This window comes from Pongo abelii, chromosome 20, assembly GCF_028885655.2.
Source record: "Pongo abelii isolate AG06213 chromosome 20, NHGRI_mPonAbe1-v2.0_pri, whole genome shotgun sequence".
Lineage (NCBI taxonomy): Eukaryota > Metazoa > Chordata > Mammalia > Primates > Hominidae > Pongo > Pongo abelii.
The window spans coordinates 2,517,655-2,543,381 of record NC_072005.2 but is presented as its reverse complement, the minus strand read 5'-3'; the positions used below and the strand labels follow the sequence as shown (position 1 = coordinate 2,543,381).

The window sequence follows — 25,727 nt, the reverse complement described above, 5'->3', positions numbered from 1 at the left end:
CCTGCAGAAGACTGGCTAGTGGCCCCCAAAAGTTACACAGCTTCCGTGAGACCCGGCGGTTCCACCCCTAGATACTAGATACGTGCCCAAGAGAGACACATGTCCACCAAAACCCAGACACAGGTTCACAGCAGCTGTATTCACAAGATTCAAAAAGCAAGAAGAGGCCAGGTGCGGTGGCTCACGCCTGTAATCCCAGCTCTTTGGGAGGCTGAGGTGGGCGTGTTGCCTGAGGTCAGAAGTTCGAGACTAGCCTGGCCAACATGGTGAAACCCCGTCTCTACTAAAAATGCAAAAAAATTAGCCAGGCACAGTGGCGGGCACCTGTAATCCCAACTACTCAGGAGGCTGAGGCAGGAGAGTTGCTTGAACCGGGGAGGCGGAGGTTGCAGTGAGTCCAGATCGCGCCACTGCACTCCAGCCTGGGCGATAAGAGTGAAACTCCGTCTCAAAAAAAATAAAAAATAAAAAACAACACAATAAAAAGAAGCAAAACCAGCTTAAATGCCTGTCCACGATAAATGGTCAGCGCAGCGTGGCCCATCTGCGCAGTGGAATGCAGATGGGTGAGGCTCTGACTCAGGCCCCAGCGCAGATGCACCGTGAGGACATCACGCGCAGGGAGAGAGGCCAGACACAAAAGGACGCACAGCATGTGATCCCATTTCTTTTTTTTTTTTTCTTTGAGACGGAGTATCGCTCTGTCGCCCAGGCTGGAGTGCAGTGGCGTGATCTCGGCTCGCTGCAACCTCTGACTCCCTGGTTCAAGCGATTCTTCTGCCTCAGCCTCCTGAGTAGCTGGGACTACAGACGCGCACCACCACGCCCGGCTAATTTTTGTATTTCTACTAGAGACACGGTTTCACTGTGTTGACCAGGACGGTCTTGGTCCCCTGATCTTGTGATCCGCCTGCCTCGGCCTCCCAAAGTGCTGGGATTATAAGCATGAGCCACCGCGCCCGGGCTTATATTTTTAAAGCGTAAGCTTTGTGGCATGTAAATTATATCTCAGTAAAACAGTTTAGGGAAACACATTCTGATACCCATCTTCCCCCCACACCCTCCTGAATTGGGATGTCGGGGGCGGGAGTGGGTTTCTGTCTTCAGGGCTCTCAGTTGGTTCTAGGATAGCAGCCGGGGTTTTTACTGTCCTACCAGCTGGGACCCACGCCTCAGATAGAAGCCCCATTGCCTATGAGATGAGAAGGTATCACATGAGTATTCCAAAATACAGGCCTCCGCTTGGGTTCTTTCCAAAAGAAATAGCTAAAGGGACAGTTTCCAACCCCGGGCCGATGAGCTGTATTAACAGTTCTGTTCCCAGGAGTCACCATCCAGGCAGTGACAGCCACCGTCACCAGGCACAGGCCAGGCCAGGCCCTGCCGCCCCCACCTCCATCCCCCTTAGTGGGTATAGATATGATCGTTTGCGAGTAGCGAACCCCCTATAGATGCAGACGCCTCCTGAGCCGGCATCTGTGTTGAGCCCTGGCTGCCCAGAAGAGCCAAGTGTGACGCCCCCTCGGGTCTGTGCGGACACCCGGGGTCTGTGTGGACACCAGGCCGGTGTTTTCCTCTCTCGCTGACGCCCCCTCGGGTCTGTGTGGACACCGGGCCGGTGTTTTCCTCTCTCGCTGACGCCCCCTCGGGTCTGTGTGGACACCGGGCCGGTGTTTTCCTCTCTCGCTGACGCCCCCTCGGGTCTGTGTGGACACCGGGCCGGTGTTTTCCTCTCTCCCTGTAGGAAACGAGCAGATGAAAGTGGAAAACTTTGAAGCTGCGGTGCATTTCTACGGAAAAGCCATTGAGCTCAACCCAGCCAACGCCGTCTATTTCTGCAACAGGTACCAGCTCGGGGCCTGCCCAGGGCAGGGGCGGCCGGTGCGGGGGCGTCCTCCGGGATGCTTAGCAGGGACCTGAGATGGGAGAGGCCTCTGCGCTGTAGATGAGGGTTCCATTCACCGGTGGTCCCAGACCAGGAGCAAGCATCAGGCGGCCAGCAAGGGGGCCGGGGAGAGTCGATGCTGATGTTAAAATCAGGTGGCACGCCCAGCACTCTGGGAGGCCACGGGAGAAAGATCACTTGAGGCTAGGAGTTCGGGACCTGCCTGGGCGACATATCAAGACCCCCGTCTGTACAGAAAATGTAAAAATTAGTCTGGGGGCCAGGCGCGGTGGCTCACGTCTGTAATTCCAGCACTTTGGGAGGCCGAGGCGGGTGGATCACTTGAGGTCGGGAGTTCAAGACCAGCCTGGCTAACATGGTGAAACCCTGTCTTTACTAAAAATACAAAATTAGCCGGGCATGGTGGTGGGCACCACCAGCTACTCAAGAAGCTGAGGTATGAGAACGGCTTGAACCTAGGAGGCAGAGGTTGCAGTGAGCCAAGATTGTGCCACTGCACTCCACCCTGGGTGACAGAGAGACTCTGTCTCCAAAAAAACCCGAAGAAAACACAAAAATTAGCTGGATGTGGTGGTGGGTGCCTGTAGTCCCAGCTACCTGGGAGGCTGAGGCAGGAGAATCACTTGAACCCGGGAGGCGGAGGTTGCAGTGAGCTGAGATCGTGTCACTGCACTCCAGCCTGGGCAGCAGAGCAAAATCTTGTTTCAAAAATAAATAAATACGTAAATACATACATATAAAATCAGGTGTCATGGCATTCCACGTGGATGTCAAGCCAAGAAAATAATCCAGTATGTGGAGGGTTGTATTTTTTGAATGTGTGGTCTTGCATCTGCTTCAGGCTTACAGGACAGTTGCAGAGGCAGTGCAGGGTTCCTGGCCACCCGTCACGGGGTAGTTTAGTCTCCACTCACGCTTCTCTGTACTTTGAAAAAATTGTAAAGAGAAACACTAAACACGAAAATGGTGAAGACGATTCAGACGCTGTAAGCCAAGAACTTTGAGCTTTGACATTGGTCTGAGTTCTTTTTTTACTGATATGTAAATAATTTGTCAATGAAACTTGGGTATAAGTTCCCTACCCTCATTGCTCTTGTACAGCCATGGATCGGAACATTTTTTGCAAATAAAATTCATAGTCGCAGTTCCAAGTGGCTCTTGGTGCTTTGAGCCCACATCTGTCTAAGAGCATCTCAGTGGCCACACCTCTCAGCTTTCCCCATCAGCCCCATTTTACAGATGGGGAAAACTGAGGCCGTTCCTCCAGGAAGCTGGAGAGGAACGCAGCTCTCAGGCTTCCCTCCAGGGCTGCCCGCTGGGCTCAGAGCCGCCGGTGAGGGACCTGCCCTGCCTTTTCTTCCCCAGAGCCGCGGCCTACAGCAAACTCGGCAACTACGCAGGCGCGGTACAGGACTGTGAGCGGGCCATCTGCATCGACCCGGCCTACAGCAAGGCCTACGGCAGGATGGGGTGAGTGCCTGTCCACAGCCGCGCCTTTCCAGTCTCTCTCGGGACCCCTCCTCTCCTGCTCCTGCTTCCTCTCTTGTGTGGCTTTTTTCCCACCCACAACCAATTCTCCCGCCCCAGTTCGGTTCAACTCTGACACTAGCTGTTTGGAGCCAACATAGCCCTACAGGCCACAGGCTCACCCCCACAGATGCCCCGCATCGGGTGCCACCCAGAGATCCCTGGGCCCCTTGCTTCTCCCTGACTGGCTGTCAACTGGGGTTCCCATGGCCCCTGCTCAGGCTCCATCGTTTGCTGGGGCGGCTCACAGAGCTCAGGGAAGCACCTGGTTTATGATGAAGGACACAGGACAGGTCTGAGGGTGAGGCCAGGAGGGTCCCCGGGGCAGGAGCCTGTGCCCCGTGCAGCCGGTGCCGCCCTCCCAGCATGAGGGTGCATTTGCCTGCTTCTCTGAACGCCCTTGCTCAGAGTTTGTGGGATTGGGTCTCCCCGGAGGCTGGGGAGGGGCCCTGTTCACCTGCCCAGTCTCCCCAGGACCCACCTCCTCCTGGGCTCTCTAGGGGCCCTGAGTCATCTCAGGAGTGAAGACTCAGGTGGGGGTCAGGGGCTGCTTGTGGACGATGGGAGACATGTCTGTCGCTCAGAGGTTCCGAGGGTCCTTGGTGCCCTGTGCCAGGAAGCGGGACCAAGACCACATCCACGCATCTCCCGTGACCCTGAGCCGGCCTGCTCCCTCCTCTCAGCCCGCTCTGGGCTTTGAGGCCCCGTGTGTGGCCCCATGGGGACGCCAGTTCTTGTGTGGCAGGGATGTTCTCATGTCTATCTCCCTGAGTCCCGCCCCTGGGCCCCTGGAAAGCCAGGTTTGTCTCCAGCGAGCTGACAGCGGGTGGGGGGTGGCGCCATCCGAGGCGGTTTGGGGGTTGCCGGGACCACTGGGGACGAGGGCTTGGGCGGGGCCTCCTGGAGCTGGGCAGATGGGAACGGGCCATCCCCAGTGCTCTCCTCCAGCCTGGCACTCTCCAGCCTGAACAAGCATGTGGAGGCCGTGGCTTACTACAAGAAGGCGCTGGAGCTGGACCCCGACAACGAGACGTACAAGTCCAACCTCAAGATAGCGGAGCTGAAGCTGCGGGAGGCCCCCAGCCCCGTGAGTACAGCGGGGGCGAGTGGCTCCAGAACGCCGAGCTGACTGTGTGGGTGGGGGACAGGTCCTCGGGCACACCAGCGGCTCTAGGCTTCACCTGGGTGTCGTGAGGGTCCGGGGTTTGTTTCGGTCGGTGGTGAGATGCGCAGGCGTGGAAGTGAGTGTCGTGAGGAGGAGGTTCATGCCCCCAGACCCCTGGAAGCAGGAGGCCGGCCGCAGGGCTGCCAGCAGAGGCGGAGGGAGGGGCACAGAAAGGACCCTCGATGTGGGTTTTGTGGCGAGGCCGGGTGAGGAGGCTTCGGGTTGGCCAGTTGGAGCCATTTCGTTAGACCCAGGCCTGGGGGCTGCCCCTGGTTGCCTGGTCCTTGGCCTGGGGGTGAGTGGGGCAGGTGGACTGTGGCCCTGGGGTGATGGGGGAGGTGCTGAGGGTGTGGGTTCTGGGTCAGTTGGTTTGTATTTCAAAGGTGCGTTTCTGGGTGAGTCATTTGCTATCTCTGGGAATTGGCTACTCCAGGAGGGGGCGGCTCTGCCAGGCCGGCAAGGCCCCAAGGTGTCAAAGCGGCAGAATACAGGAAATAAACACGGGATGATAGACCGTGCCGTCCCCGGGCGGTCGCGCTGTGCGGGGAATAAACACGGGATGATAGACCGTGCCGTCCCCGGGCGGTCGCGCTGTGCGGGGAATAAACACGGGATGATAGACCGTGCCGTCCCCGGGCGGTCGCGCTGTGCGGGGAATAAACACGGGATGATAGACCGTGCCGTCCCCGGGCGGTCGCGCTGTGCGGGGAATAAACACGGGATGATAGACCGTGCCGTCCCCGGGCGGTCGCGCTGTGCGGGGAATAAACACGGGATGATAGACCGTGCCGTCCCCGGGCGGTCGCGCTGTGCGGGGAATAAACACGGGATGATAGACTGTGCCGTCCCCGGGCGGTCGCGCTGTGCCTCGTGCTGCCTGCCTCAAAGCACCCTCTGGCCGCAGGGTTGATAGAATGTCTGAGCCCCGTGGGGGGCCATTGTTTCTGAGTTCCAGGGGGCTTATTCACCGTGGCCTCTCGTCCAGGCCTCACTAACCAGGGCTGTTCTCATCCTCAGACGGGAGGCGTGGGCAGCTTCGACATCGCCGGCCTGCTGAACAACCCCGGCTTCATGAGCATGGTAACGGCCCGCCCCTCCTCCCTGTCCATAGTGTCTGCGCCACACCCCAGGCCCGCATCTGCTGTGTCCACTACTGGCCAGGGCTTCCTTGCCTTGGCACTGCTGGCTTCTGGAACCAGATGGTTCTTGTCTGTGGGGCCGTCCTGGGCACCGCAGGGCGCTGGCAGCATCCCTGGCTTCACCCACCCCATGTCAGGAGCACCCCCACCCTCTGCTTTGACGATCAAAAGTGTCCCCGATGTTGATGTCCCAAGCAAGACCCATCAGTAGTGAGCACCGAAAGCTGGCTCTCCTGGCTGAGCCCAGGGAGGTCGCACCCCCACCCCACCCCGGCGTGGGCTCCTCCTCGCAGTGCGGAGACACTGATCACAATGCAGCCGCGTCTGCCTCCTAAGGTTCAGGCAAAGGAAGCAGAGCGCCGGGCGCGCTGGGCGCAGGTGGACCTCCTGATGCTAGGGCACTCGTGCTTCCAAAGGGACGGCCTTTGGCAGGGAGTTCCTTGGCTGGGATCCTCGGAGAGCCACCCCCCACACACACATGTTCATTTCCTGGGAGGTCTGTGTGCCCTGGGACCACTCTGCAGGCTCCCACAGCCTCAGGGTGCAGGGATTCGCCTAAGGCTGTTAGGGGGAGAAAAGCCCTCAGCCTCACTGTCAGTCAGAAAAATGAGCTAGCTGGGCCAGGAGCCCTGCCTGGGTCGTGCCATTCAGCAGAGGCTACACCTCTTACTGTAGCCCTCATCCACTGGCCAGGCTGCCAGGGGAACACGTTCTCCCTCACCATGGGATGGAGGGTGACCAGGCCCCAGCCCTTCAAGGGGCCTCTCAGCCTGGCCATGTCACAGACTCCTTTTCCCTTTAGACATCTGGGGTTGGCAGAATAAGGCCCACCGCTGGGTTTTGTTAATAAAGTTTTTTTTTTTTTTTTTTTTTTTTTTTTTTTTTTTTTGAGATGGAGTCTCGCTCTGTCGCCCAGGTTGGAGTGCAGTGGCGTGATCTCAGCTCACTGCAACTTCCGCCTCCCAGGTTCAAGCGATTCTCCTGTGTCAGCCTCCCGAGTAGCTGGGATTACAGGTGCCCGCCACCATGCCCGGCTAATTTTTTTTAGTAGAATGGGGTATTTTTTTTAGTAGAAATGGGGTTTCACCATGTTTGCCAGGCTGGTCTCGAACTCCTGACCTTGTGATCCACCCGCCTTGGCTCCCCAAAGTGCTGGGATTACAGGTGTGAGCCGCCGCACCTGACCGATAAAGTTTTATTGGCACACAGCCATGCCCGTTCATACAGCTAGTGTCCGCGGCGGCTTTCATGATGCGGCGGCAGAGCTGAGTAGTTGGCTCAGGCACCCCGTGTCTGGAAAGGCTGAGAGGGTTTACACGCTGGCCCTTTACACAGAGAGCTTGCCACACCTCTGAGCCACCTGCTTTCAACAGGTCCAAAGGAATAATCCCAAGTGGAAAATTAACATGAGAAAGTGCCCAGTACAGTGCTATTTATTTATTTATTTTTACTTCTTTTTTGAGACAGAGTCTCGCTCTGTCACCCAGGCTGGAGTGCAGTGGTGCGATCCCGGCTCACCGCAACCTCCGCCTCCCAGGCTCAGGCGATTCTCCTGCCTCAGCTTCCCGAGTAGCTGGGATTACAGGCACGCACCACCACACCTGGCTAATTTCGTATTTTTAGTAGAGATGGGGTTTCACCATGTTGGTTAGGCTGGACTCGAACTCCTGACCTCAAGCGATCTGCCTGCCTCGGCCTCCTGAACTGCTGGGATTCCAGGCGTTAGCCACCGTGCCCGGCCACAGTGCTATATATTGATAGAGCAAAACAGGAACCAAATATGCTAAACCAAATATGCTAAAGTAGACAGCAGCTAAAATAAAGAACCAAAACGCATCCACACAGCAAAACCGCAGCAGCCAGTGAGAGAGCGCTGTAGTGCTGCGAGATTGCTCCTCAAGCAGGAACCCAAAACAGGATTTAAGTCAGAATGTGGAGGTCACAGCTCGTGGGTGGGGGGGCGAAAATGTAGGGAAAAGGGTACGAAAGACCAAATGCCCGGCTCTTACTGTTCGTTGGCGTGCTGGAGTCCAGAGCCAAGGCTGGTTAAGATGGAAAGTGTCTGATGAAAGAGAATGATGTGCTTGGAGCTTTGTCTTCCTGACAAATTTGTTCTGTTCTTCAGGCTTCAAACCTAATGAACAATCCCCAGATTCAGCAGCTGTAAGTGACAACCGGGCTTCTTCGGGTCTTGTTGTGGTTAAATTTCCTTTTATTGTGGGAAAATTCACTTAACATAAAACTAACCACTTTAAAGTGTATGACTTAATGGCATTAAGTACATTCACACTGTCATGCAACTGTCACCACCATTGAGCACCAACACATCTTCATCATCTCTGAAAGAAGCCCCTTCCCCATCAGCGGTCACTCCCCAACCCCTCTCCTATCCCCTGACAACCATGCGTCCCCTTCCCGTCTCTGTGGATGGGCCTGTCCTGGACATTTCATAGAAATGGGATCACACACTGAGTGATCTTTGTTGTCTGGCGTCTCTCACTGAGCGTGACGTCCTCAAGGTGCATCTGCGCTGGGGCCTGGGTCAGGGCCTCACTCCTTTTCATGGCTGAGTAATATTCCAGTGTGGAGGGACCACGCTGTGCTGATCCACACATCTATCCATGGACATTTGGGCTGTTTCTACCTTTTGTCTGTTGTGAACGGTGCTGCTTGAGCATGGGTGTGCAAGCATGTGTGTGAATCCTGTTTTCGTTTCTCTTGGATATAAACCTCTGAGTGTACTTGCTGGCTCGTATGGTAACTCCCTAGTAAGCTGTTTGCCTACTGGGGAGCTGCTTGCCTGTTTTCATGGTGAAATCTTTTTCTCTTTTTTTTTTGAGATGGAGTCTTGCTCTGTCACCCAGGCTGGAGTGCAGTGGCAGAATCTTGGCTCACTGCAACCTCTGCCTCCCAGGATCAAGTGATTCTCCTGTCTCAGCTTCCCAAGTAGCTGGAATTACAGGCACCCACCACCATGCCCGGCTAATTTTTGCATTTTTAGTAGAGATGGGGTTTCACCATGTTGGCCAGGCTGGTTTTGAACTCCTGACCTTAGGTGATCCACCCGCCTCGGCCTCCCAAGGTACAGGGATGACAGGTGTGAGCCACCGCGGCTGGCCCATGGTCAAATCTTGAAGCATGGTTTGCCAGCCACAGCACCGTGGCCATTTGAGCTGGACCAGTTTCTGGAGCGGGGCCGTCCTGGGCACTGCAGGGTGCTGAGCAGCATCTCTAGCCTCCACCCACTCCACACCAGGAGCACCCCCTGCCCCTGTCTTGGCATAACCCAATCATGGCTGTTGCAAATGTCTGCTGCCATTGCAGGGGTCCTCTGGGGGCAGGATCACCCCCTGGCTGAGAACTACGCTCTTTAGGCTAAAGAAGGAGGGGTGTTCTGGGAAAGCGGGTGAAACTCAAAGGGTGGGTTTGGGCCCAGGAGGCCCACCAGGTGGTGAGAGAGAATCCTCTCCTGTGGGGGAAGGTGAAGGGCTGAGAGGGATTCTGTCCCGGGCCACTGCGAGGGCCTGTGGTGGGGATGGCGGTCGAGCTGTCCTGGCTGCGAGTCTCGCGCTCTCTCCTGCAGCATGTCCGGCATGATTTCGGGTAGCAACAACCCCTTGGGAACTCCCGGCACCAGCCCCTCGCAGAACGACCTGGCCAGCCTCATCCAGGCGTGAGTGGACCTGCTTCCAGGAGGACAGAGGACGTGGGTGGTCGGGGGGGCTCGCAGGTGGAAGGGAAGGAGAGCGGAAATGCTGCGTCCTCTGCTCCAAAGGGCCCGGCGTCCTCCGGCGAGGGGTCAGGCCTGTCTTCAGGGTGGAGGGCCCGAGGGGTCAGCTGGGGATGGACGGAGGCAGCAGGCAGGCGCCTGGCCCCAGCTGAGCCCCGTGTGCCCTTCCCCGCAGGGGTCAGCAGTTTGCCCAGCAGATGCAGCAGCAGAACCCAGAGTTGATAGAGCAGCTCAGGAGCCAGATCCGGAGTCGGACGCCCAGCGCCAGCAATGACGACCAGCAGGAGTGACGCTGCGTGAGTGCATGGGGCCAGGGGGCTGGGGGGTGGCCGGCAGGAGTGATGCCACGTGAGTGCCTGGAGCCGGGGGGCTGGGTGGGTGGCCAGCAGGAGTGACACCACGTGAGTGCCTGGCAGTGAGGGCAGCCAGCAGGAGTGATGCCTGGGGGCTGCGGAGCCTGTCTGGACACCGGACAGTGAGTCCTGGGTGCATCCAGCTCAGAAGATCACCCAGAACCGCCGAGGCAGGCAGGGGCATCTCTGGGCATTGGGCCCTTTCCAGGTGGCCACCAAGTCCTGCTCCCCACTCCTTTCCCATCTATGGATCAGGGCTGGGTGGAGATTAGGGGAGAGCCACAGCTCCCTGGAAGGGCTGGTGTCTGGGATCCCCCCTGCCTAAGGCCGCCTGCAGAAGCTCTTTGTTTCTGCAGTGTCGGGGCTGCCACCTCGGGGGTGGGGGCAAGGTCATCGGGTGGTGGAAAGGACAAGTCGGGCACCTGCCTTTGACTGTGCGCCTGAGCGTTCTGCCTGCATTTGGTGAGGGATTTTTTGTCCTTTTCTCACTGTGAGCAGGTGTTGCACTTACAGTTGTTTAAAAATACACTCAGTGTCCCCCATGGGTTCCAGGGGCCCGTGGCTGGCTTGGTTTCCTTCCCCAGGGGCCCCTGAGTTCAGTCCTGTTGTCTCCAGCAGATGCCGGCTCCCTGGGGGCGGGAGGCTCCGGGCCTCCCCAGAGGTGTTTCCATTGTGCTTCGATGTGGCCTCTTCATTTTGTTATCGTCCCCTCCTCATATATACTCTCTTTCATTTTTAAACCATAATTACTGTAGACAAATTTAAAAGACAAAATTGTTAAAAAGCAGCAAGAACAATCTTAATCTTTTTTTTTTTTTTTTTTTTTGAGACCATCCTGCTCTGTCCCTCCGGCTGGAGGGCAGTGGTGCAGTCACGTCTCCCTGCAGCCTCAACCTCCTGGGCTCAAGTGATCCTCCCACCTCAGCCTCCCAAGTAGCTGGAACTACAGGCACACGCCACTGTACCTGGCTGATTTTTGTATTTCCTTTAGAGACAGGATCTCATTATGTTGCCCAGGGTGGCCTCAATTCGGGGGCTCAAGCGATCCTCCCACCTCGGCCTCCCAAAGTGCTGAGATTACAAGTGTGAGCCTTGCATTCAGCCCAACCTTAATCTTTTCACCCAGAACCATCAACATTAATATTTTGCCCACCTTTTCTTCCAGTCTTTCCTTTTTTTTTTTAAAGCTTTTATTTATTTTTCTTTTTTTTTTAATAGTTGAGGTGGATTTTTTACCAACGTAACCTCATACACAAAGTACCACCACACTGTAGACCCTTCTAGGTCATGGTGATGTTCTCTACGCCACCAGCCACACGTGGCCCCGAGTGTGTGGAACGCTTCTGGTGCAGCTGTGGCTCTGACGTTCATTGAAATAGCCGCTGTGGCCCCTGGCTGTCCACTCTGGGCCTCTCCTGCTGCCTGGAGTGTGTGGCGCAGCCTTGGTCCCCACCTGCGCTCTGACTGCCTTCACGTCTGTCCCCCTCCAGCCGCTCCCGGTGTGACTGCATCCTTCCCTGGCCGACTGGAAGGAAGCCTCTGGTTGTCTGCCACTTCCTCCTGTTGGACTGCCTGAGAGAGGGGAAGAGAGAGACCTCGGACCTGCATGTCAAGATGGATTTTCCCCTTTTATCTCTGCCCTCCTCCACTCCCTTTTTGTAACTCCCTTACAGCCCCCAGACCCTTCTTGAAACGAGAGCCAGCAAGCTGAACACAGACCAGCAGCGACCTCCCTTCCAGCCCCCAGAAAGCTCAGTCACCCGAGTGTTTTCTAGAATCCTGGGGTGCTCCCGGGCCGCTCTCGGAGAAGCGGCAGGTTTCACGTTCGGTCGTGTGGCGGATCGTGTGGCTTCCAAAGCCTTTTACGGCCCCCGCCCCCTCATCCCGTGGTCTGTCTGCAGGAACTCTCCCGTCTGTGAGAAGCCTCTTTCCAAGTCGACCTCCCGGCCACCCCGGCCCCGTGCCTGCTCGGAAGAGCTCACTGCCAGCTGCGGCCTGGGCGCCGCGGGACGTGTGTGTTTGCATGAGGAACTCTAGTGGCAGGCACCTAAGAGACGGCTGCCGTCACCCCACGCCTCCGCAGCTCAGGACCCGTCCTGGGTGCATAGGACCAGTTTCTGTGACTTTTCTCCAGTTGGGCATGTTGACAGACGTGTTTCCCCTCCTCCCACCCTCATTTTCTGGTCCTCGCGACTGAGAGCCAGGGGCGATATCATGACCTTCTGTCCCGGCCGCCTTAGCCCCGGGCACAGGGAAGGCAGCTGGGCCGTTTCTGTCTGTGTCCCATCCTGCTGTCCTTCTGTCCTGGATGTTTCATGGGCCCGGGGCCCCCCCGGGAAGCTTACCCCTCCTGTGCTAGGTGGAGGCCACAGGGCACTTCAGGTGCCACCTGCCTTGTCCCTAAAACAGCCACCAGGAAAGCAGCTGGAGAGCTGGATAGCAGGGGCCCTGTCTGGGTTCGTGAGGCCTGGGGGTGGCAGGTGAGCCCATGGCGCCGTGGTCCCGCCAGCAGGGTTGTCAGTCGGAGCGTCCTGGGGCTCCTTGGCTCTTGGCCGTCTGTGAGGTAGACGCAGTACCGTGTGTCGTAGGTAACAGTAGGAATGGGGGCCGCCGCGGCCCTGCAGCCGCTCATGGCGGTGAGGTGTGTGCCGAGCCCACCCGGGGTGCAGGGCATGACGTGTGGGGAATAAATAGGCGTTGTGACCTCTGTGTGTCTTCGTGTTGACCTTGGTGCCACCGATACCCCCCAACCCCAAACCTCGAGAAAACCCCCAACATGGAGTTTGCAGATCATCTGGGCTGCTTGTGACTGAATCCCCGCAACGCCTGGAGCCGCACTTCCTGGGTCACGGGTCATGGGAGGTTCCGGACAGCCTCTACCCTCTGCTGTCTCCCTTCCCTCCGCCTCCGCCCCCAGCTGCATCCCGGTGCAGAGGGTCACCCCAGGGTCGGGTGAGATGCCTCGGTCCTCAGCAGAGAGTGATCGTATTGTCTGTTGATTTGCTTTGCTTTTTTTTTTTTTTTTGAGACCGAGTTTTGCCCTAGATGCCCAGGCTGGAGTGCAATGGCGCAATCTCGGCTCACCGCAACCTCCACTTCCCGGGTTCAAGTGATTCTCCTGCCTCAGCCTTCCAAGTAGCTGGGATTACAGGCATGCACCACCACACCCAGCTAATTTTTTGTATTTTTAGTAGAGAAGGGGTTTCTCCATGTTGGTCAGGCTGGTCTCGAACTCCCAACCTCAGGTGACTTGCCCACCTCAGCCTTCCAAAGTGCAGGGATTACAGGCGTGAGCCACTGCACCTGGCTTTGTCTGTTGCTTTTCTAGCATACTGTGACTCCATAAATTCTGTATTCTGTAACCAAAGGCACCTCCCTTTCACAACGGCTCCAGTTGAGAGAATGGGTCCATGGGGGAGTCCCAGGCAGGAAGGAACCCAGAAAGCTTCCAGGCCCATCTCAGCCCCAACCCTAGGGTGCTGCACAAGGTTTTGTTATGAACATAGAAGCTGCTCCCTTGGCCAGGTGTGGTGGCTCCAGCTTGTCATCCCAGGACTTTGGGAGGCCGAAGTGGGTGGATCACTTGAGGTCAGGAGTTCAAGACCAGCCTGGCCAACATGATGAAACTCCATCTCTACTAAAAATACAAAAGAAGATTGGCGGGCATGGTGGCAGGTGCCTGTAATCCCAGCTACTCAGGAGGCAGAGGCAGGAGAATCGCTGGAACCCAGGGGACGTAGGTTGCAGTGAGCTGAGATAGCACCATTGCCCTCCAGCCTAGGGAACAGAGCGAGACTACGTCTCAAAAACATAAAAATGAAAGAACAACTACCTGAAGGTCCCCTAAGCTTTCGTGGACTGTGAATTCCTGTTTCCCACAAGCCAAGGTTGGGCACCGGCACCCTCATGCTAGAGACAGAGAAACCGAGGCCTGGCTGTCAGGCCCGAGGTAACCCCACCCGTGAGCGTCTGAACCTGGCGGAGCCCTGGCAGGGACTCTGGCTCAGGACCCTGGCTCAAGCACCCACCTTCTCCACCCCTGCAATAGCAGGAAGAACCGAGATCTGCAGGGGCGAAGTTTCAGGTTCAGCCACTACCTCTGTCAGCTCCCAAAAATCACACACCAAAAAGTCACAAAATTCAAAGAACAGCCACCCCAGGGTTGCTGGGTCTAGTGCTGAAGGGGCCTGGCTGTGGGAGGCAGGTGGGCGCTTCAGGTCTCAGGCAGAGCTGCTCACCTGGGTGGCTCTTTCCCCAGGGCACACTTAGCTGGGCAGCATCTGGGGACGTGAGTGGTTGTTGCAATGGTGGGGGTGGAGGCCAGGGACGCTGCTCAGCACACTGCAGGGCCCAGGACAGCTCCCTTCAGAAAATGATCTGGCCCTAGTGTCCACAGACCCGGGGCAGTAGAAGGGGAACCCTGGATGAGCGATGCATTTTAGACTATCCTCAGCTCAGCAGCAGCAGCGTGGCCTGGGGGCTCAGTAGAAACGCAAAGTCTTGGGCCCCACCCCAGGCCTAAATCAAACACTCCAGGCCAGGCTCATGCCTGTCATCCCAGCACTTTGGAAGGCCAAGGCGGACGGATCACCTGAGGTCAGGAGTTCGAGACTAGCCTGGCCAACATGGTGAAACCCTGTCTCTACTAAAAATACAAAAATTAGCCGGGCGTGGTGGCGCAAGCCTGTAATCTCAGCTGCTCGGGAGGCTGAGGCAGGAGAATCGCTTGAACCTGGGAGGCGGAGGTTGCAGAGACAAGCTCGCACCACTGCACTCCAGCCTGAGTGACAAGAGCGAAACTCTGTCTCAAAAACAAAAAATAAGATGGTGAGCCTCCATCTGTACCAAAAAAAAAAAAATTAGCCAGACACGGTGGTGCTCACTTGTAGTCGCAGCTCCTCAGGAGGCTGAGGCAGGAGGATCACTGGAGCCTGGGAGTTTCAGGTTGTAGTGAGCCGTGATCACAGCACTGCACTCCAGCCTGGGCAAAAGAGCAAGACCCTGTCTCGAAAGATTACAAATAAGTCAGGGCTGGGCTCAGTGGCTCACGCCCGAAGCAGGACACAGAGGGACCACTGGGTCTTAAAGTTTGGTGGGTGTCAAGAGTCACCCAGAGGGCTTGATGAACACACAACTGGGGCCCACCCACATGTATCTACATGTTTGCTTGTTTTTTTTGGGAGACGGAGTCTGGCTTTGTCGCCCAGGCTGGAGTGCAGTGGTGCGATCTCCGCTCACAGCAAGCTCTGCCTCCTGGGTTCACGCCCTTCTCCTGCCTCAGCCTCCTGAGTAGCTGGGACTACAGGTGCCCGCCACCATGCCTGGCTAATTTTTTGTATTTTTAGTAGAGACGGGGTTTCACCGTGTTAGCGAGGATGGTCTCGATCTCCTGCCCTCGTGATCCGCCCGCCTCGGCCTCCCAAAGTGCTGGGATTACAGGTGTGAGCCACCGTGCCCAGCCTACACTTTTTTTTTCTTTTGAGATAGAGTTTCACTCTGTCGCCCAGGCTGGAGTGGAGTGGTGCCATCTTGACTCACTGCAACCTCTGCCTCCGTTCAAGCAATTCTCCTGCCTCAGCCTCCTGAGTAGCTGGGACTACAGGTGCCCGCCGCCACACCCGGCTAATTTTTGTATTTTGGGTAGAGACAGGGGGTTTCACCATGTTGGCCAGGCGGGTCTTGAACTCTTGACCTCAGGTGATCCACGTGCCTTGGCCTCCCAGAGTGCTGGGATGACAGGCGTGAGCCACCGCGCCTGGCCGGATCTGCATTGTAGACAAGCAGCCCAGGTGATCGCGATGCTTCTGTTTGGAGAAGCCCACTCCGGGAAACACCTGTGGACACTGTCGTAGGCGCCGCGTATCCCAGCTGCAGCTGGCACGCCCTTCAGTCTTCATAGACGATCTCGGCTCATTTCCTGCCATCTCGTGTCCATCACCAGGAAAGCCTGCACAGTCTCTTCCCAGTTGACCCCTAACCCAGCCCAAGCCTTTGAGAGACCTCCGGAAAGTTTCTGTTTTGGAATCATCACAGAGTGGAGAAGAGGAGGGGTGGCGAGGGATATCTGTCATCTCATCCCAGAACCAGTGGCTTCTCTGCGCAACTCGATGAGAAGCGTGTCATAGATAATGGCTGCTTGATCCCACACAAGTTTGAAATAGGGTAGTTCTGAATATTCCTGTCAGAGATGTGCAGAGCAAAGAAATGGTAATTAAACTTGGGTTTCATGTAAGTCGTGACTTGGGGCTCCAGGAGTAGGTTGAACCTCCAAGTGTAATCATGGAATTAGGAAGGCTCTGCCCTCTGCTTCTCTGCACACTTGGGGTGCAGTTCCTACAAAGCCTGACCCAGCAAGGGCTATGTTGCAAACCCCTCCAGTGTAAGTCCCAGGAAGCAACGAGGAGGAAACAAATAGTTTTTCTCTTTTGCAGAACTGGTGCTTCTCAACGGGGGCAGTTGTCCTCCCCGGGACACAGGGCGATGTCTGGGGACATCTGTGGTTGTCACGACTGGGGGGTGCACCTGGCATGGAGTAGGTGGAGGCCAGGGACGCCGCTCAGCACCCTGCAGTGCCCAAGATGGCCCCACCCCAGAGAAGAATCCAGCCCCAAGTGTCCACAGCACAGAGGAGGAGAAGCCCAGCCACATGGTACTCTCTAGATAAATGTGTCAAATAAATCCATGTCCCAAACCGTTTTGCCATTAGGAAAAATAATTTGTCACTGACTCTGGAATGTCCTGGTATCTTTTTTTTTTTTTTTGAGACAGCGTCTCACTCTGTTGCCCCGGCTAGAGTACAGTGGCGTGATCTTGGCTCACTGCAAGCTCTGCCTCCCAGGTTCAAGCGATTCTCCTGCTTCAGCCTCCTGAGTAGCTGGGACTACAGGCACGCGCCACCACGCCCAGCTAATTTTTGTATTTATAGTAGAGATGGGGTTTCACCATATTGGCCAGGCTGGTCTCGAACTCCTGACCTCGTGATCTGCCCACCTCAGCCTCCCAAAGTGCTGGGATTACAGGCATGAGCCACCGTGCCCGGCTGATGTCCCGGTATCTTTGAAGGAAAACATTTTACCCCAAACTGAGTAACTTGAAAACCTAAAACGAAGTGACCTTCCCCATCCTGTTCTCCATCTTGCAAAAATATCTTATTTCAAATTATTCTTTTTAGAGACAGGGTCTGGCTCTGTTGCCCAGGCTGGAGTGTAGCATCGTGAGCATAGCTCACTGTAGCCTCAACCTCCTGGGCTCAAGCGATCCTCCCACCTCAGCCTTTCAAGTAGCTGGGACTACAAGCATGGATCACCACGCCTAGCTAATTTTAGTTATTATTTTTAAATTTTATTAATTTTTTGAGACAGAGTCACGCTCTGTCACCCAGGCTGGAGTGCAGTGGGGCGATCTCAGCTCACTGCAGCCTCAACCTCCTGGATTCAAGCAATTCTCCTGCCTCAGCCTCCACAGTAGCTGGGATTACAGGCATGTGCCACCATGCCCCGCTAATTTTTTTGTATTTTTAGTAGAGATGGGGTTTTGCCATGTTGGCCAGGTTGGTCTCGAACTCCTCACCTCAAGTGATCCACCCACCTCGGCCTCCCAGATTTCTGGGATTACAGGGGTGAGCTGCCGTACCCGGCCTGTTTTTAAATTTTAGATTCAGGGGTACGTGTGTCCTCCCTCCCCGCCTCCTTCCCTTCCTCCCTTCCTCCCTTCCTCCCTTCCTTCCTCCTGCTTTACTATGGTATCAAGATGAACCTGGCCAACATGGTGAAACCCCATCTCTACTAAAAATACAAAAATTAGCTGGGAGTGGTGGCAGGTGCCTGTAATCCCAGCTCCTCGGGAGGCTGAGGCAGGAGAATCGCTTGAACTGGGAGGCGGAGGTTGCAGTGAGCCGAGATCACACCATTGCACTCCAGCCTGGGCGACAGAGTGAGACTGTCTCAAATCAAATAATAAAATTAAACATAATAAAATAAATGATAAAAAGGCCGGGTGCGGTGGCTCACGCCTGTCATCCCAGCACTTTGGAAGGCCGAGGCGGGAGGATCACCTGAGGCCAGGAGTTCGAGGCCAGCCTCACCAACATGGAGAAACCCCATCTCTAAAAATACGAAATTAGCCGGCTGTGGTGGAGCACACCTGTAATCCCAGCTACTCAGGAGGCTGAGACAGGAGAATCGCTTGAACTCGGGAGTTGGAGGTTGCAGTGAGCCGAGATTGTGCCACTGCACTCCAGCCTGGGCGACAGAGTGAGGCTCCGTCTCTAAATAAATAACTAAATAATAAAAAATTAACATTGGATTGGAGACCAAGCATCCGGGATGTGGTCTCGGAAATGGGGAGCCGGGGCGATTCCGCACGGAGCCGCCAGGGGGCGCGGCAGCCACGGCCTCTCCCGCGGGCACCCACGTGCGTCCGCAGCTGCCAGGGCTGTGATCGACAAGGCGTGGCTCCTCCTGCAGCCACCTGGGCCAGAGCCTAGGGACCGCCCTACTGCTAGAGATTTGCTCTTAGAATCGGGTCTCATTTCAGAATGATACGGAGAAAACATCCTCCGAAGCAGTGATGTCCTCCCGGGTGCTCGTGCTTTGGATGGAGCCAAGAGGATGCACGCAGTGGACCAGGGAGCCAGGCTGGCCCTGAGATACCTGTGGGATGCAGGGTCAAAGACATGAGGCCCGGCAGCGTGGGCGCTCGAGGACCCGCGAAGCCCACCCGAAACCAGAAATTCTCATTGGCTCACGGTGGTCCCGAATTTTTGCCAAGCCCAGGTAGACTTGGGGAGCCCCGTTCCTCTGTCTCCTTCTCTTTTTGTTAATTGTGCTTTTTCAACCTTTATAAATTTTTATTTGCTTATTCATTATTTTTTAATTTTAATTTTTGTTTTTTTGAGACGGAGTCTTGCTCTATCGCCCAGGCTAGAGCACAGCGCCACGATCTCGGCTCACTGCAACCTCTGCCTCCTGGGTTCAAGTGATTCTCATGTCTCAGCCTCCAGAGTAGCTGGGACTACAGTCACACACCACCACGTCTGGCTATTTTTTTTTTTTTTTTTTTGTATTTATAGTAGAGACGAGGTTTCTCCATGTTGGCCAGGCTGGTCTCAAACTCCTGGCCTCAGGTGATCCATCCATCTCGGCCTCCTAAAGTGCTGGGAATACAGGCGTCAGCCACTGTGCTCAGCCAATTTTTATTTATTTTTGAGACAAGGTCTCTGTTTTTGTGTGTCTCCTTTCCAGACTGGAGAGCAGTGGTGCAGTCACAGCCCATCACAGCCTCGACCTCCTGGGCTCAAGCAATCCTCCGGCCTCAGCCTCCCGAGTAGCCAGGACTAGAGGCATGTGCCATCATGCCTGGATAATTTTTCTTTTTTTTCCTTAGAGATTGGGTCTTGCTGTGTTGCCCAGGCTGGTCTCAAACTCTTGGCCTTAAGCAATCCTCCCACCTTAGCCTCCCAAAGTTGGGATTACAGGTGTGAACCACTGTGCCAGGCTTCTTCTTCTTCTTCTTCTTTTTTTTTTTTTTTAAGAGATGGGTTCCCCAGGCTGGAGTGCAGTGGCGCCATCATAGCTCACGGCAGCCTTGAACTCCTGGGCTCAAGTGATCCTCTTACTTCAGCCTCCTGAGTAGCTGGGACTACAGGTATTTTAAAGACTTTTAATGCAAATGTAACATACCTACACCAAAGTGCTCAAATTATAAGCAAACATCATGGGCGGGGCGCGGTGGCTCACACCTGTAATCCCAGCACTTTGGGAGACCGGGGCAGGTGGATCACCCAAGGTCAGGAGTTCGAGACCAGCCTGGCTAACATGGCGAAACCCCATTTCTACTAAAAATACCAAAATTAGCCAGGCGTGGTGGCAAGTACCTGTAATCCCAGCTACTCGGGAGGCTGAGGCAGGAGAATCACTTGAACCCAGGAGGTGGAGGTTGCAGTGAGCTGAGATCATGCCACTGCACTCCAGCCTGGGCGACAAGAGCGAGAATCCGTCTCAAAAGAAGCAAACATCATGATGAATTTTCACGAGGGGAACACGCTCATATCATTGGCACCTACACCAAGAAACCAAACCTAAGCAGTGTCCCCACATTCCCGCTACTCACTGCCTCCCCAGAGGGTGACGCTGGCCTAGCGTTTGATACCATGGGTGGGTGCTGCCTGTTTTTGAGAGTTATACAAATACAGTCTGCAAAAGGTAAAGCCACAAGGGTTTCAGAAGAAAATATAGAGTCTATTTTGGGGTAGGCAAAATTTTCTTAGAGAGAAAGCAAAAAGCACTAACCATAAAGTGTTTTTTTTTTTTTTTTTTGAGACGGAGTTTCACTCTTGTTACCCAGGCTGGAGTGCAGTGGCGAGATCTCGGCTCACCACAACCTTTGCCTCCCGGGTTCAAGCGATTCTCCTGCCTCAGCCTCCCGAGTAGCTGGGACTACAGGCACCTGCCACCACGCCCGGCTAATTTTGTATTTTTAGTAGAGATGGGGTTTCTCCATGTTGGTCAGGCTGGTCTCGAACTCCCAACCTCAGGTGATCCGCCCACCTCGGCCTCCCAAAGTGCTGGGATTACAGGTGTGAGCCACTGCACCCGGCCAAGTTGTTTTTTTTTAAATCAACAATTAGACTGCATTAAAATAATGATGCCATTAAAATAGAGGGATAAACTGAGCCAGTGAGTGGGTGAAGACATTTGCAATATGTACTTTATACAAATATCAAGTACTCCTACAAATCAGTGTGAAGAGAGATGACCCAATTCTCTTAATGGGCAAAACACTTAGACATTCCAAAAAACAGGGTAGGCAAATGGCCCATGAGTATGAGGTAAAGAGCTCAATGTCATTAGACATCAGGAGAACACTAATTAAAACCATAGTAGTGGCTGGGTGCGGTGGCTCACGCCTGTAATCCCAGCACTTTGGGAGGCCGAGGCGGGCGGATCACGAGGTCAGGAGATTGCGACCATCCTGGTTAACATGGTGAAACCTCGTCTCTACTAAAATACAAAAAATTAGCCGGGCGTGGTGGCAGGCACCTGTAGTCCCAGCTACTCAGGAGGCTGAGGCAGGAGAATGGCGTGAACCTGGGAGGCGGAGGTTGCAGTGAGCTGAGATCGAGCCACTGCACTTCAGCCTGGGCGACAAAGCGAGACTCAGTCTCAAAAAACAAACAAACAAACAAACAAAACCATAGTAGCAAACAACTACACCAGGATAGCTCAAGTTGAAGGACCTGAAAAACAAGTGTTAGCCAGGTGTGGTGATATGCACTTATAGTCCCAGCTATTCGGGAGGCTGAAGTGGATGGATTGCTTGAATCCAGGAGTTCAAGACCAGCCTGAGCAACATGGGAAGACTCTGTCTCTACACACACAAAATAATTGGCTGGGCTTGGTGGCTCATGTCTGTAATCTCAGCACTTTCAGAGGCTGAGTCGGGATGATCACTTGAGACCAGGAGTTCAACACCAGCCTAAGCGACATAGTAAAACTCCAGCCTGGCCAACATGGTGAAACCCCATCCCTACTAAAAATACAGAAAGCCAGGCGTGGTGGTGGGCGCCTATAGTCCCATCTACTTGGGAGACTGAGGCAGGAGAATCATTTGAACCAGGGAGGTGGAGGTTGCAGTGAGCTGAGATCATGCCATTGAACTCCAGCCTGGGCTACAGAGGGAGACTCTGTCTCAAAAAAAAAAAAAAAAAAAAAAAAAAGGAATAAGGATCTTTACAGTAGAAAAACCTGACAACTACTATGTCAGCCAGGTGACCCAGTCACTGTCAACAGTGGTAAGTCATGTCGACTGCATGGACGTTGCTATGATGTGATGTGATGGGGATGTCTTCTCACTTCTATAGCCTTCCTCAAAAACAAACAACAGAAACACAGCTCCAGTCCAACGATGAGAAAACTATCAGGAAACCCCCAATCAAGAAATATTCCACAAAATATCTGACCCGTCCTCCTCAAAACTGTCCAGATCATGAAAAACAAGGAACATCTGAGAAACTGTGACAGCTGGGAGGAGCCTAAGAAGACCCGATGATGAAATGTCATGTGAGGCCGGGCGTGGTGGCTCATGCCTGTCATCCCAGCACTTTGGGAGGCCGAGGCGGGAGGATCACTTGAGGTCAGGAGTTCGAGACCAGCCTGGCCAACATGGAGAAATCCCGTTTCTACTAAAAATACAAAAAATTAGCGGGGCGTGGTGGTAGGCACCTGTAGTCCCAGATACTTGGGAGACTGAGGCACGAAAATCACTTGAACCTGGGAGGTGGAGGTTGCAGTGAGCCAAGACTGCACCACTGCACTCCAGCCTGGGCAACAAGAGTGAGACTCCGTCTCCAAAAAAAGCCCCCCAAAACCCAAAACCAAAAACCAAAACCAAAAACCAAAACAAAACAAAACAAAAAAATCACATTTATATTTCAATGAATTTTCTTCCTTCCTTCCTTCCTTCCTTCCTTCCTTCCTTCCTTCCTTCCTTCCTTTCTTTTTTTTTCTGGAGACGGAGTTTTGCTCTTGTTGCCCAGGCTGGAGTGCAATGGCGCGATCTCAGCCCACCGCAACCTCCGCCTCCCAGGTTCAGTGATTCTCCTGCCCCAGCCTCCCAAGTAGCTGGGATTACAGGTGCATGCCACCACACCTGGCCAATTTTTGTACTTTTAGTAGAGATGGGGTTTCTCCACGTTGGCCAGGCTGGTCTTGAACCCCTGACCTCAGGTGATCCACTCCCCCCTCGGCCTCCCAAAGTGCTGGGATGACAGGCGTGAGCCACCGTGCCCGGCTTTCAATGAATTTTCTTATGCTCTTCACCTAGATTCACTTATTCTTAACATTTTGCCAAATTTCCTTTTTTCTCTTCTTATGTGTGTGTATATGTATAATAATTATTTTTTTTTGCTGAACAATTCAAATGAAAGTTCCAGACATCATGTATTTTGTATCTCCTAAGAACAAGGACATTCTATTACATAAATACGGTAAAATTGTTAAATTCAGGAACTTAAACATTACTGAATATTGACATGGTTATTTAATAAACAGTCTATATTCAGATTTTTTCAGTTGTTTCTTTGTTTTGTTTTTGTTTTTGTTTTTGAAATGGAGTTTTGCTCTTGTCGCCCAGACTGGAGTGCAGTGGACCAATCTCAGCTCACTGCAACCTCTGCCGCCGGGGTTCAAGTGATTCTCCCACCTAGCTGGTATTACAGGTACAGCTAATTTTTGTATTTTTAGTAGAGACAGGGTTTCACCATGTTGGTCAGGCTGGTCTCAAACTCCTGACCTCAAGTGATCCACCTGCCTTGGCCTCCCACAGTGCTGGGATTACAGGCGTAAGCCACCTTGCCCAGCCCTTTTTGTTGTTGTTTTGATGTTGTTGTTTGTTTGTTTGTTTTGGGTTTTTGAGACAGGGTCTTGCTCTGTTGCCCAGGCTGGAGGTCAGTGGCACGATCATAGCTCACTGTAACCTTGATCTCCTGGACTCAAGCAGTCCTCCCTCCTCCCAGTAGCTGCGGTGACAGTGGGGTGACAGGCATGCGTCACCACACCTAGGTAATTAATTTTTTTTTTTTTTTTTTTTGTAGAGACAGGGTCTCACTATGTTGCTCAGGCTGGTCTTGAACTCCAGGGCTCAAGTTATGCTCCTGCCTCGGCCTCCCAAAGTGCTGGGATTATAGGTGTGAGCCACCATGCCCAGCACCTTGTTTTATTTTGTATTTTCATGATTATCTTCATGGATTGAGACTCTTTTCTTATATTTATTCACCTCTTATATTGGTTCTTCTGTGAATTTCTCATTCATCACCCTTCCCATTTTTATTTTAAGATGTTTATTTTCTATCAAGCGCTCTGTCTCAGATAGTATCAACATTTTTCTCCCAGCCTGTCACTTGTCTATTAAGCCCATTCATGGTGTTTTTTACTATGGAAGATTTTTGAAATACTGAAGGCAGTCAATTTGTCAGTATTTTTTTTCTTTATAGAGATAGGGTCTCATCATCTTGCCCAGGCTTGTCTCCAACTCCTGGGCTCAAGAGATCCTCCTACCTCAGCCTCCCAAAGTGCTGGGATTATAGGAATGCACCACTGTGGTGCTTTTATTTTATTTTATTAGTATTTTTTTTCTGTTGCACTCTGAAGACATCTGCTCCTACATAGCTTCTGGTGCACAGGAGGTTTTCAAAAACGTGTACTGAATGAATCAAAGCCCAAAGCTTACGTAGCTCTTTCCCTGAGCAGGCTGATTCTCCAAACAATTATGAATAAATATCGCATGCTATGAATTCCCCTTAGGAAGGAGTCGTCCTGTGGCATCTACCTGGTGTGCTTGTGTTACAAGCCATCTTTTTCTTGTCGTGAGTTATGGAAAACAGAAACAGTCAGATCACTCTGCATCTAATAATAAAAATAGCTATCACAAACCGCGTGTTCCACATGATGATGTCAGCTCCACGCAGGCAGAAAATGGCATTAAATGCTAAGAACTTGTAGATGTCTCATTTATAGCCTCTGCGAAACTGAACTCTTGTCTTTTGACGCCTTCAATCTCTGTGCCTCCTCCAGTCTTTCCTATTTTAGTGAGCACCAGAATCCATCCGATGGCTCAAAGCAGAAAACCAGAAGTCACCCCCAACACCTCCTTCTCCTGCAACCCACACAGACAAACCAGTGCTAAGTCCTGTCAATTCACCCTCCAAAATATTCCGCAAATTCACCCACTGTCCTTTCTCCTGTCAATGCCCTCACCTAAACTACCATCAAGTCTTTTCTTAGAAATAGAGATAGGGTCTCACTATGTTGCCCAGGCTGGTCTCGAACTCCTGGTCTCAAGCGATCTTTCTGCCGTGGCTTCCCAATGTGCTAGGATTACAGGCGTGCGCCAAGGCACCCAGCCCAACTCTTGCCCAGAGGACTCTGAAGTAGTCTCCCTGCTTCCATTCTTGCTTCTCTATAATTCAGCCTTTCTTTACACACGAGTCAAAATAATCTTAAGACATAAAATTAGATGACAACCCTCACCTACTTAAAATCCTTCAATGAATCACAGTGCACTTATGGTAAAATCCAAGTTCCATAGCACGGTCTATGGGACTGTCCCTAATCTCCCATCTCCCTACTGCTCACGAACATTCAGCCAGGCTGGCTTTCCAACTCCTCAAATGCAGCAAGCCCTTCTCCATCTTTTTGTCAACTATCCTCTCTCCTCTCCCCACTTCTCAGTACTTTTTTTTTTTTTTTTTTTTTGAGACAGAGCCTTGCTCTGTCGCCCAGGCTGGAGTGCAGTGGCATGATCTCGGCTCACTGCAACCTCCACCTCACAGGTTCAAGCGATTCTCCTACCTCAGCCTCCTGAGTAGCTGGGATTACAGGCGCCCACCACCACGCCCTGCTCATTTTTATATTTTTGGTACAGACAGCATTTCACCATGTTGGCCAGGCTGGTCTTGAACTCCTGACCTCAAGTGATCTGCCCACCTCAGCCTCCCAAAGTGCTGGGATTACAGGTGTGAGCCACCGCACCCGGCCTTCTCAGTACATTTGACTTGGCTAATTCCTGCACAGAAGTTTCTCTCTTTCTTTCTTCACAGAACTTAGTACAACCTATAGTTTTTCTAGTATGTATGTGTATTAGTTATCTATTGCCATATGACAAATTTTCCCCCAAACTTAGTGCCACCAGGCATTGTGGTTCATGCCCGTAATCTCAGTACTTTGGGAGGCTGAGGTGGGAGGATTTCCTGAATCCAGGAGTTCGAGACTAGCCTGTGTGACATCAGGTAAAAAATTAGCTGGGCATTGTGGCACATGCTCCCAGCTACTCGGGAGGCTGAGGTGGGAGGACTGCTTGAGCCCAGGAGGTCATGGCTGCAGTGAGCTATGATTGCACCACTGCACTCCAG

The 25,727-nt window shown here is 53.5% G+C and overlaps 1 protein-coding gene across 2 annotated transcripts in view; it reads left to right on the top strand.

The window, feature by feature from the left end:
* SGTA (small glutamine rich tetratricopeptide repeat co-chaperone alpha) overlaps positions 1-12,527 on the top strand; it is a 29,543-nt gene extending 17,016 nt beyond the window's left edge. For both annotated transcript variants that reach the window (XM_024237341.3, XM_054539289.2), the window contains exons 5-12: positions 1,745-1,844; positions 3,272-3,376; positions 4,382-4,520; positions 5,616-5,678; positions 7,863-7,900; positions 9,321-9,410; positions 9,643-9,763; positions 11,311-12,527. In XM_024237341.3, the coding sequence (XP_024093109.1) occupies positions 1,745-1,844; positions 3,272-3,376; positions 4,382-4,520; positions 5,616-5,678; positions 7,863-7,900; positions 9,321-9,410; positions 9,643-9,757 (650 nt within the window). In that variant the 3' untranslated portion in view covers positions 9,758-9,763; positions 11,311-12,527. The remainder of the gene's footprint in view (positions 1-1,744; positions 1,845-3,271; positions 3,377-4,381; positions 4,521-5,615; positions 5,679-7,862; positions 7,901-9,320; positions 9,411-9,642; positions 9,764-11,310) is intronic.
* The last annotated feature ends 13,200 nt before the right edge of the window (positions 12,528-25,727 follow it).